The sequence below is a fragment of the Anser brachyrhynchus genome (assembly GCF_964034855.1).
Source record: "Anser brachyrhynchus genome assembly, chromosome: 24".
Taxonomy (NCBI): Eukaryota; Metazoa; Chordata; class Aves; order Anseriformes; family Anatidae; genus Anser; species Anser brachyrhynchus.
Genome location: NC_137717.1, coordinates 4,416,399 through 4,427,676, shown reverse-complemented (window position 1 = coordinate 4,427,676; position 11,278 = coordinate 4,416,399). Strand labels below are relative to the sequence as shown.

The following is an 11,278-nucleotide window of genomic DNA, read 5'->3' as shown; positions in this document are numbered from 1 at the left end:
TGCTCTCCGGGCTCTGCCCGCGCCCCTTTCCCCCAAGCTGGATGCAGCTCCCTCCGAGCCCCCCCGTGCCCATTGGGGCAGCACCGGGGCAGGATGAGGCCCCTCTGCAGGATGCCCCCCGGACCTGCAGGCACGGGGTAGGTGCAGGATTTGCCCCCCCCCCCCGGGGCTGTTATCGGTGGCTGCCAGGGGCTGCTGCCCGCACCCTGATAAGCACCGGGCTCCGTGCTGGGGTGCTCCGGGTGCTGCCCCCCCACCCCGGGACACCCACACGGGGGTGAGCATCAGCACCCCGAGGCCTGGATTTTGGGTGCAAGGAGGGTGCCCTTGGAGCACAGGGGGTGCTCTTCCCCCCCCCCCCCCCCCCACTTGTCAACCAGGGCTGCTCCGAGCCCCCCACCCCGTACCACATCAGCCCGGGGACCTGAGCAAGGGGAAAGGGAAAACGCAGCTCCACATTTTGGTTCTCTGCACGGCCCTAAACCACCACCCCCAGGGCAAGAGCATCCCTCGGAGGCAGTTGGAAAACACGAAACAACAACAAAAAAAAAGAACAATTTTATTTTTCAAACGAGATCTGTAGCAAAGTCACGGTGGCACTTCCGTGCCCGGTCAGGAGTAAATACACCCAAATAAAAAAAAAAAAAAGAAATAACTTAACTGGAGCTACGGTGGAGCAGGGACAAGCCAAGAGGCGATGCTGAGAGCAGACGGGGGAGCAGGGGGCTCTCCCCCCCCCCCCAGGCACCCCCCGGGCGACCCGCGCCCCTGGGAAATGCCCCGGCACATCTGGGTGAAGGCACCGTCCCCCCCCAGCTGCATGAGCCCCTTCCCCAGGGAACCCCCCCCCGGAGGAAGGGGCTGTGCAATAAAGTGCAGGAGGGGAGAGGGGGGATTTGGGGGTCCCTGCTGGAGGAGGAGGGAGGAAGAAGAGGGGTGTGGGGGAGCTGCAGGACATGGGGGGGATGGGGGGGGGGTGTTCCAGCCCTGACCCTTTACAAAACCTTCCCCCCCCACCAAGCTCGGCCCCACTCGCCCTTCCCTCTTCCCAAAAGCCCCCCCAGATTTATGCCCTGTGCAGGAGTGAGAGGCAGGCACTGCCCCTTGCCTTGGGGGGGGCACACATGGCTCTGAGCCAGGCTGCCCAAAAGGGACCCGGGGGGGTGGCAGCAGCTTCCCCCCCCCCCCACCTCCACCAAAGAGGGAATTATTGCCTTGAAACAGCGCTGGGAACGCAGGCAGCGAGCCCCACGCACCGGGAGCAGCCCCCCCAAAGCAAGCAGGGGTTGGGGGCACCCCATGCACGAGCCCGGGGGGGGGGGTGGGGGGGAGCAGGACGCGGCCCCCCCTTGCAGCAGCAGGCTGGATTTTGCACCCCCAGGGTGACACCCAACAACTCACCCCCGAGCAGGACAAGGTCACGGGGGGGGGATGCAGCTCGCCTCCTGCCAAAAAGCTCAGCGCGGGGGGGTCACACAGGGACAGGACCCGCAGCGATGGGGGTGCTGGGGGCATGGAGACGCAGGGCAGGGGGAGCAAGGCCCCAGCTCCCCCCCGGCAGCAAGCAGAGAGAGGGAGCAGGAGGGGAACGGGAGGGGAACGGGAGGCAGTCGAGGTTTCTTCACAGTTTCCCAACGCTGCTGCAGCAGGGGGGGGGGCAGCCCCAGCAGCAGCCCCCACCCCACCCCAAAGCGGGCAGAGAGGTGCCAGAAGGGCACGAGGACGGGGTAAAGGCACCGTGGGCTCTGCTACCCCTCGCCTTGCTCCGTGCACGGGGCCACGTTTCAGAGGCACTTCCAGCCCCAAATGTCGGGGGCCACGGGCAGGGCCCTGGAAGGAGCCCCCCCCAGGCACCAAGGGGACGTCCCCAGGGTGCCAAAGGCAGGGGGGAAACACCGGGGGCTTCCTGCTCCGGGTGCGCCCCGGTGGCTTTTGGCAGGGGGACAGCGCCCACGGCAGCAGCACGGCCCTACGCCCGGCGGGGCGGGGGGTGAAGGCAGCCCCCCAGGGAGCACGGTTCAGCTTCATCGGGGTTTGGCTTCATCGGGGTTCGCCCCAAGCAAGGCACGGAGTGGTCGAGCACCCCCCCAAACACCTCCACCAAGCCCCGGGAGGGGGCACACAGGCACGGCCGGGCTCTTCCCAGCACCGGCAGCTTCGTGGGGTCCCCCCCCAGTCCTGGGATAAGGGGCAGGGGAAGGGGACGTCCCCCCCTTTATCCTTCCCCAGCTCCACGCCCCGTAAGGCAGGAGGCGATGCGGCAGCAAAGTCTTTAAGGCCCCGGCTCCCCCCTGAACCCCCCCCGGCGGTGGGGGCAGGAGGAGGAAGAGGAGGGAGCGGGGGGCCGTCAGGTCATGTAGCGGGTGACGGCGCGCAGGGCGTAGAGCAGAGCCGCCTGCATGCGAGCCTCCAGCAGCAGCAGGTTGATGTGAACCTGGGGGGGGGGACACGGGGACAGCGGGGTCAGGGCGGGGGGGCTCAGCACCCCCCCAGCCCCGCGGGAGGGGAAGGGGACGGGGCAGCACCTTCTCCGAGTGTTTGAAGTGCCTCCAGAACTGCGCGTACATCCGCTTGGTCGTCTTCTCCGGGTAGCAGGCCACCGTCTTGATGTAGATCTTGAGGCTGCGCTCCAGGAGCTGGTTCACCTCCCCGTAGTCGTAGTCATCGTAGCTTGGGGGGGGACACAGAGGAGGGCACGTCACCCCAGCCCCCACCCGTCTGCGCACCCAGGACCTTCCCCGGACCCCCGTCCCCTACCGGCACGGCGTTTCGTTAGCCTCGTCCTGCACGGGGTGGGAGAGGTGCGGGGCCCAGCCCAGCGCACGCCGGGGGCTCCTCGGGGACCTACCGGATGCCGAAGACGCAGTGGACGTAGTTCCAGATGGCCCGGCGCAGCATGGAGGTGTCCACGCCGCAGTGCATGGCGATGGTGTTGTAGGTGAGGTTGTAAACCACCTGGAACTTCTCATCCAGGAGCTGCCCCACGTCGGGGTACAGGCGGTTGATGAGCGAGTAGCCGTGGTCTTCCCAGGTGTAATCCTGCCGGAGAAAGGATGCTGGGCGAGGTGCTCCGTGGGGGATAAAATCAGGTCACAATCCCCTCCCGGTTTGTCGGGGTCCCCCCCAGATCTTAGCAGCTGGTTGCAGAGCTGAGGTGGCTCCAGCCCGGTCCCAGCCCCGTGCACCGGCGGTGCCAGGACCCCGCCGCAGCCCCACGGGACGAGCAGGAGCCGCCACCCCATGCCCACCCACCTGCGCACGGAAAGTGGGGGGCGCCTGCTCGCCCCGCCGCGTGAAGTCCTTGTAGCCGAACTCGGGGTCCTCCACGAAGCACAGGACGCTGGACTGCAGCGAGTGGTCGGCGAGGTCTGCAAGGCACGGCCGTGAGCCGCGGGGCGCACCTGGACGGAGCCAGCCCCCAGCATCCTGCGCCCACCTGGGGCCGCATCCTGCGCCCACCGTTGGGGACCCCAGCACCTGCCCCCCCCGAGCTCCCCAGCCCGCAGGGACCCCGCTCCCGGCCAGCTGCACGCCCTTGCACCTCCTCACCCGAGGGAGCCACCAGCAAGCTCTCCGTCTTCTCCAGCTCGAAGCGCGTGGCCATCTCCTCCTGCGTGACGCCCTCCTCCTCCTGCTGGCTCTCCTGCAGCAGCTTCATCCGCTCCATCAGCGCCTCCACCTCCTGCAGGGCGTCCTTGCCCTGGGGCGGGCAAGAGCAGAATGAATGCTGCCTGAAGCCCAGCGAGGTTGCAGCGGGGTTGCAAGCACAGTGTTCCCCCCCCCCCCTTGGCAAAGGGCTGGCCCCACAGCGCAGGGCAGACGGAGCTGCTCCGGTGACGGCACCAGGGGACATCCACCGCCCTGCAGGGGACACGCTCCAGCCCCCCCCCACGCTGTCCCCTTCCCTCTCCACGCAGGGAAGCCCCCCCCCTTACCCCCGAGCACCCCATGCTGTCCTCAGAGGCAGGGCTGCTGTCGCCGTGGGGCGAGGGGGGCCTGCCGCCGTGCCCCCCGTCCTGCTCCGCCTCGGGGTTGATGCCGCAGCCGAACACGAAGGAGGCGAGCGAGTGGTAGTGGGTGAGGAGCACCAGGGCTTGCACCAGCTCCGCCAGCGACCAGCTGTGCTCCCCCGTCTTCAGCAGAGCCTGCGGGGAGGGGATGCAAACGGGGTCGGGCTCGGTCCCCCCCAACACCCCACAGCCAGGATAAGCAGGGGGGCGGGAGGGCGTTTGGGATGCGCCCCCCCCAAAAACCAGGGGACCTCAGCAGGAGGACAGCCCCCAGCCAGGTGGGACAAGCCACCCCTTCCCCATCCACCCAGCGCGGCACAGACCCTGCCCTCCAGCTTATGGACCCCCCCACCCCCAGCCCTGAAAGGGCCGTACCCTGGGACGTGGCCCCAAAGGCCACGCGTTTTGGGGGCGTTGAGCCCTCGGCACCCGCTCTCACCTCGATGTGCTCCTTGGTGATGAGCCAGGGCCGGTGCGCCAGCAGCTTGTTGATCTCGTTGAGGTTCCTGAGCTTCTGGGGGGCGCAGTGCAGCCCCTGCAGCCACGCCGGGTTGCCCCCCACCTGAAGGAACTCCCCCATGTGCAGACCCACCAGGTAGGAGCACTGGTGCCGGGCTGCTGCCTGCGAGGAGATCCAAGCAGTCAAACCCCCCCAGTACAGCCCAGGGTTCCCCCAACCCCGCTACAAGCCCTTGGAGAAGCCACCCACCCCCCCCACCATCACCCACAGGGGGCTTTCTCTGGGGATGACAATCCAGACAGGGGGTTCTGCTCCCCCGAACCAACCCCCAGCTGCCCTGGGGACAACGGGTGCTGGCACCCTTTGATGTGCACCCCAGCACCAACCCTAAAAGGGGCTTTCGAGCTTTTGGGACCACCGCCCAGAGCGGTGCCCACCCGTGGGGTCCCACACACCCCTACCTCCAAGCAGGACCCCAGCAGAGCTTGCTGGGACCCCACAAATCCCCCCCGGGACCCCATGGGACCCTCCCCCAGGCCGTGCCCGCCCCTGTGCTCACCATGATGGCGATGTAGTGGCGCTTGTGGTAGGGCAGGGGCCCGTCCATGCGCAGCAGGAGGTACTGGGTCTTCCAGAAGCTGCTGAGGTACTGGGGGTGCAGCCCCATGACCATGGTGATGTTGTCCACCCGCCCCGCCGAGACGAAGGCTTCGATCAGCAGCTGCCGCCGGCTGCTCTCCACGCCCTCCTGCAGGATCTGCGGGGGCACGGGGTGAGGACAGGACCCCCTCCGCCACCACCCCCAAAACGTCCGACACCCCCCGCGGGGCAGCACCCAGCGGCGGTGCCCACGCACCGAGGAGCACCCAGCCCCCTGGGGGGGGACACACTCACCCCTCCGGCTGCGCCCAGCCGCCTGCCCGCCGCCCGGTACGGGCACCCTTGGGTGCCCCCAGACCCTACAGCCGTCCCCCCGGCCCCACGGGGCAGGTGGCGAGTGGGGGTCCCCATGGCGGCCCCACGCAGCGCAGCGGCGGCGGGTTGTTTATTTGGTGGGGAGGAGATGGGGCTCGCCCCCCCCCGCCTCGCGGTGACGAAACCCCGGCGTTATCTCTGCCCGAGGAGGAACCATCTGGGACGGCGGCCCCGGGAGCTGAGATAGGGCTGCGGGGAGAGCGGGGGGTTTGGGGCACAGCCCCCCGATGGGTGGGGGGCGGGAGGAGGGTGGAGCCCCCTTGGGACCGGGGGGGGGAACATGGCTGCGCTTGGACGAGCAGGGAAACTGAGGCACGGGCAGGAAGACACCGGGGTGAGGCAACAGAGCTGCTCCCCCAGTCCTAAAGAGCCTCGCCCCCAAACTGGGTGACCCTTCCCCATCACACTCCCCCCACCACACCCCCCCCAATCCCTCCCCAGCACCCCACCCTTGGGTGCCAGCCCCCCGGGGGCGCAAACCACCGGTTAACCCCCCCCAAACCCGCTGGGCTGCCACCACGTCCCCTCCAGCTGCTCCCCCCCCCAGCTCAGGGACCCCACACCCCAAAAGCGACCAACGTTCCCCCCCGCCCCCTTACCTCCTCCACGGGGATGAAGGCGCTGGGCCCCCTCCCCAGCTGCCGGGGGACTTTGATCCCTCTGTCCTAGGGAGGAAGAAGCGGTGGCATCAGCGCCGTGCCGCCGAGTGGCCCCGCGGGACGCGGGGGTGGCCCCGGAAGGGTGACTCAGACCCGTGGGACACGGCGAGCCGGCCGGGCACCCCGTAGCCATCGCCCCTGGGCTGTTGCATCAGTCCCCGGCGGTACCTGATGAAATCCTGCCGGGGTGTTGCTCTGCCACCCCCCCACGGCTGCGGAGCCCGAGGTGTGACACGGGGCGACGGCACCGGGACGCGGGCGGCGTGGCTGCCCCGCGTGCCCGGGTGAGCGCCCCGGCGGCTCCGTCTGCCGCCCCAGCGTTAATAAATCATAAAAATCAAATCAGAGCCCCCAGGGCAGCGGCGGGTCCCAGGCACAGCGCGGCAGTGCCGCGTCTCGGGTGTTGGGGTTTGCAATTAGCAGCGCAAATTCAGCGCCCCCGCGGGGGGGGGGTTCCCGCTCCCACCCCCGGCACAAAATGCCAATAAACATCTGCATGGCCTTCACCCCCCCCCCCCATTAAACCAGGAGCAAGCCACCAGCTCGGCTGCTTTCCCGAGCTCAGCTCCTTTTTAAAGCCCCCTGGTTTAAGGCTGCACCCCCAGCACGTTTCACCCATGCCACATTTTCCCCAAACCCCAGTTTTCCCCGCTCTGCCTGTCCCTAGGTGCAGGGTGGGGGGGGAGATTCACACGTCCAGCTGCACCCCACCTGCACAACGGGACCGGGACCCCCCCAGCCCTCCTGCTGGAACCCCCGGAGCTGGAAGACGGGGATGGAGCCGGGCCTGACCCCCCCATCCCAGCCCCACACCACCGGGCTGTGCCCCCCGGGCCCCCCTTGCAATCACAGCAACACCCATGGGTGCCAACCACAACCCGGGGGGGGCACAGCACCTGGCCCCGGGCTCGTCCTGCTGCAGGATCTGATTTTGGGAAGAGGACGGGAAATTATGCGATGTGCCCAGGGACCTGCAGGAAGGAAGCTGCAGAGGAAAACCACAAAGCTAAACCAACCCATTCCGCGCTTAGGGCTTCAACTCCCTCCAAACAGATCCCTTGAAGAACGCTAAAATAGCACCCCCCCCACCCCCCCCCCCAAAAAAAAAAAAAGAAAAAACTACAGAAAGCCCACAGCCAGGTCTGGGAGAAAGGGGGATGGAAGCAACAAGGTGAAATACGGGGCCAGGCACAGGGTGGGCAGCACCGGGACCCGAGCGCACTTTGCTGCTTGCTGCGCCACGAGAGCTGAGCAGGGGAGGGGGCACTGCCCTGCCAACGCGGGGAAGGGGAACGGCCCCGGCTTGGGTTAGGGCCGGGCAGGGCAGCAGCAGCTCAGAGCAGAAAGGGGCGCTCAGCAGATCAGCACCAGCAGCGTTTCCCCCGACACATGCTGCGGATGCAGGCGCTGGCGGCACCCACGTGTGGGCACGGCCGCTGCCCCGGCAGGGAAGCGCCAACGTCCCCTTCCCTGCAGAAATCCCCCAGCTCTGCGATCCCCTGGGTCCCCCAGGCAGCGGGACCCGGGGTGGCACCGAGGTGCTGGGACCTGCTCCTGGCCGCAGGGCTGCTCCCGGTCACCTCCCCTGGGGACCCTGAGCAGGAGCCCAGCTCTGCTGCCCAAAGCCGGGGGCAGCACCGCAGTGCCTCGGCCCCCAGCCCTCGCCCGTCGCATCCCGGCCACCCCGGGGCAAACGGCACGCGGTGCTTGGCCACCGAGGCCCAGCTCCTGCCAACCCCACGCATCCCCTGCCTGCGAGCTCCGGAGTCCATCCCCGTGCGGCACCGTGCTCAAAATAGCCGTGTCCCATTTTGGTGACAGCAAGGGGGGGGGGGGGTCACGGCACGGGGCTGGGTGCCCCCGCCCCAGGGGCACCTCTGGGCACCGCTGCTGCGGGCAAACGCAGCCCCAGCCCGAGCAAAGCCTCAAGGCACGCCTGGCCGCCCGCCAGCCTCCACAGCCCGAAATAAACGGCTCGCGGAGCGGGGGGAGAGCGGGGCGCTGTCAGCACCCTCCTCGGGAGGGAAGCAGGCGTCCCGGGGCTGTGGGGAGCTGCCTCTGCTCACAAGGCAGCCCCGGGCTGCGGGGCAAAAGCACTGAGCCGGGAGCTGCAGCAGGGACCAGCGGCACGGCTGCTGCTGCTCCTGGGCACGGGGTGAAGGCACGGCCCTTGTTGTGTTGCACTCCTCTCTCCTGCAACCACACAGAAATCCTCTCCCCATCCCAACCGCCCCATTCTCCCTTCCCGACCCCGCATCCCTCCACCCCTGGATAATTCAAAGGCTCCCCGGGGTGGGCAGGGCACGGCCAACGCAGTGCCGCGGCTGGGCGAGAGGCAGGAAACATGCAGCACCAGCGCAAGAAAAGCGAGCGCATCACTCAGCACCGTCCTCCAAAGCCAAGGAGCCTCCAAGGGAGGCAGGCACGCTCCTTGCAGCCCACCAACACGAGGGAAACTCAAAGCGCAGCTCTGCCCCCGGCCCCGTGCTCAGCAGCCAGCGCCATGCGGCCCCGTGCGAGCGGATTCACCTGCAGGACACGGGACATGGCACGACACGACGAGGGTGCTGGGACAGGCGGGGATGCTGGTGGCAGGGCAGCACGTCCCACCCTCAGTGGGTGGCCAGGAGCTTCCCCGGGCTCTTCTTGGAGGTGCCCAGCAAAGGGAAGAGCCCCGTGGCCGCCTCCTGGCTCCCCCAGCGGAGAGGCTCGGGCACGAGCGCCGCTCCCGCCGGCTGCCCCCACAGCACTAGGGAGGCGGTGGGCGGCCGCGGGGCACCCCGAGCCGAGCGGGGACGGGGCGTGGGGTGGCACGAGGTGGGCAGGCAGCAGCTGTCAGCGCGGCCACGCGCTCCCCACGTGATGGGCAGCGAGGCTCCGGGGGCTCCGACGGCTGCACCTGGCCGGGGCTGCGACCAGCACGGCCCCACGGGCACCCCAGCGGCACCCGCGTCCCCGCGGTGCTGAGCGCACAGGATGGCCCTGCCCTGAGTCACCGCGGGGTGACGGCGGGACCAGGCTCGTGCCATCGCTGCCGCGGGTGCTGAGGTGGCCGCTCTGACTCAGGGCTGTCAGACCTGCAGGGAAAGAGCTGCTTCGGTGCTCCGAGAGACTGCCCGGGACAGGGGAGCAAAGGAAAAACCCCACAAACAAAGCTGCGGGACCCCAAAGGCTTCGAACGCTGAAAGCAGCAGGGAGCCGGAGAGCGCAAACCGTCCTGCTGCGTTTTGGTGACAGCCCAGGGTGACCTTTGAAGGTGCATTTTAATCATTGCTGCGCGGAGGCTTGTAATGTTTTGCTGCATTAAGCAATCCTTTAGGGGCACTGCGCTTAACCCTCGCCGCGCCGCCGCGAAACAGCAGCTCACCGCCCGCTTCTGCCGCTGGGGAAACTGAGGCACGGCTCCAATGCTCGATCCTGTGGCATTCCCACAGCCCGCTGCCGGGCGGTGGTGGGCACGGGGTGGCCGCAGGGTCTCCTGCCCCGAGCAAGCGGCCAGGGAAGGAGTTAATGCCCCGGGAGCGGGAGGACGTGGTGCCAAGCAGAGCCCTGGCGCTTGTGCCAGTGCTTAGTCAGGTGTTGGAAAATCGTTCCCGATAAGGAGAGGTTAAACAAACACCAGCGCAGACGCCCCACAGAGCGGGTTCGCTCCTCCAAAAACCGTCGCTCGGCCCCGAGGCCATCCCAGGCTGTACCGGGGGGCGAGAACAGCGCCGGGTTCCGGCCCCGCTGACGCACGGAGCCGACACACGAGTGCAACCCCCGGGCACCAAGGGCAGCGGCTGCCCTGCCGGCACCTGCCCCTGCCGCACCCCCAAAACGAACCCTACTGATAGGGGTAACTCCAAACTTGTTGGCAGATGCTGCGGGGGGGTGCTGCAGAGCCCCACAGACATCCCAGGGCTCCCGTATTGGCCTCCCAGTGCAATAACCCCGAAGCTGTGCAAGACCTTCCCCAGGCCTCCGGGTGGACGGGGAGCTCAGAGAGGTCCCAAACCCAGCCACGCCGGACCCGGTGCATTGGTGCCCTGACCTACAGACTGCTCGCGGCTGTCCCCATCTACACGGTGGCCCAGACCCCTGGGGCAGGGACCGAGCACTTCGTGCTGGTGCAACCCACCAGGGAGCACGGGGCAGGCTGGGTCCCAAACTCTTTCCCAGCCCTGCTCCTAGACCCGCTCCTGCCCCAAACTCCAGCAGGAGCAGCCCCACGAGCTGCCTGGCTGAGCGCAGGCACCGGGGTTATTTATTGCCCCCCCCGCTTCCGACAGGCTGTCGGGGGGGCACAGCGACCAAAGGGGGCCAAGAACTCCCAATTCAGCTCCGAAACGCTACGAGACCGACCTGCAGAGCCACCAGGGAATGGCAGCACAGGCAGAACAACAGGACAGACCCACAACACCCACAGCTGCCCACCCAGGAGGCGCAGGCACATCCCCCCCCCACACACACACACACCCTGCCTCAGTTTCCCTTTGGTTCCCCCCCAGGCCTGGGGGCAGGACGCCCACCCCACTGCGCACCCGCTCCCGGAGGGTGCTGGAGACCCCGAAACCGCCCCGCGCAGCCACCCCAACACCCCCTACTAGGGCAGAGCCACCGCACCCACAGGTGCTCCCCACACCCCCCTCTCCTCCCCCCTGGCCAAGCAACCCCACAAACACCCCCGAGAGCCGCGCAAGCACCCGGGGGGCCCCAGACCCCCACCCCTGCAGGACCCCGCAGCGCAGCCACCCGCACGAACAGGGCGGGCAGCGGGGCAGCAGCACGGCCCCACAGCCCGGCGGCGTTCTCGCCCTGCCGGCCCCATCCCCGAGGGCAGCGAGCCCGGCTCTTACCTCCTCGCCCCGCAGCGCCCCGCACCCCAAACGCTCCTCCAGCCCCGAGGGGCAGCGCTGCGAGCCGGCCACCAGCATGGCACCGGGATGGGGGCACGGGCACGGGGCTAGGCGGCTGCCATGGCTGCGGGATCGGGCCCCGGGGGGGGTGGTGGGCGCGGGATCGGGCCCCGGGGGGCTGCGGGATCAGGATCGGGCCCCGGGGGCTGCGGGAGCCGGGCGCGCCCCGGGCGCTCCGTTCATAAAGCCGGGAGCGTGGGAAGCGGCCCCGCCCCGCCCCTCGCCTCCGCCAATGGGATCGCGGGGGTGTGGCCGCCGCCCGCCCGCCCAGCCAAT

The 11,278-nt window shown here is 68.7% G+C and overlaps 1 protein-coding gene across 2 annotated transcripts; it reads right to left on the bottom strand.

The window, feature by feature from the left end:
• Positions 1-542: 542 nt before the first annotated feature.
• SESN2 (sestrin 2) lies at positions 543-11,168 on the bottom strand. 2 transcript variants are annotated; one of them, XM_080566626.1, is made up of 10 exons: positions 10,943-11,168; positions 6,045-6,110; positions 5,030-5,227; positions 4,450-4,632; positions 3,936-4,145; positions 3,550-3,700; positions 3,253-3,368; positions 2,849-3,039; positions 2,526-2,670; positions 543-2,434 (listed from the first exon to the last, which is right to left on the bottom strand). In XM_080566626.1, exons 1-10 carry the CDS (start codon positions 11,018-11,020, stop codon positions 2,348-2,350), a joined length of 1,425 nt encoding a protein of 474 aa, XP_080422752.1. In that variant the 5' UTR covers positions 11,021-11,168; the 3' UTR covers positions 543-2,347. The 2 variants fall into 2 exon arrangements, with proteins under 2 accessions (XP_080422752.1, XP_080422753.1); XM_080566627.1 differs by lacking the exons at positions 6,045-6,110; positions 10,943-11,168 and adding an exon at positions 5,365-5,632.
• Between the last annotated feature and the right edge of the window lie 110 nt (positions 11,169-11,278).

Coding starts and splice junctions, on each gene's coding strand:
- SESN2 (XM_080566626.1), bottom strand. CDS start 11,020: ATGCTGGTGGCCGGCTCGCAGCGCTGCCCCTCGGGGCTGGAGGAGCGT. Junction 4,146..4,449: donor TCACCAAGGAGCACATCGAG/GTGAGAGCGGGT, acceptor CCCTCCCCGCAG/GCTCTGCTGAAGACGGGGGA. Junction 3,701..3,935: donor ACAGCATGGGGTGCTCGGGG/GTAAGGGGGGGG, acceptor TGCCCGCCCCAG/GGCAAGGACGCCCTGCAGGA.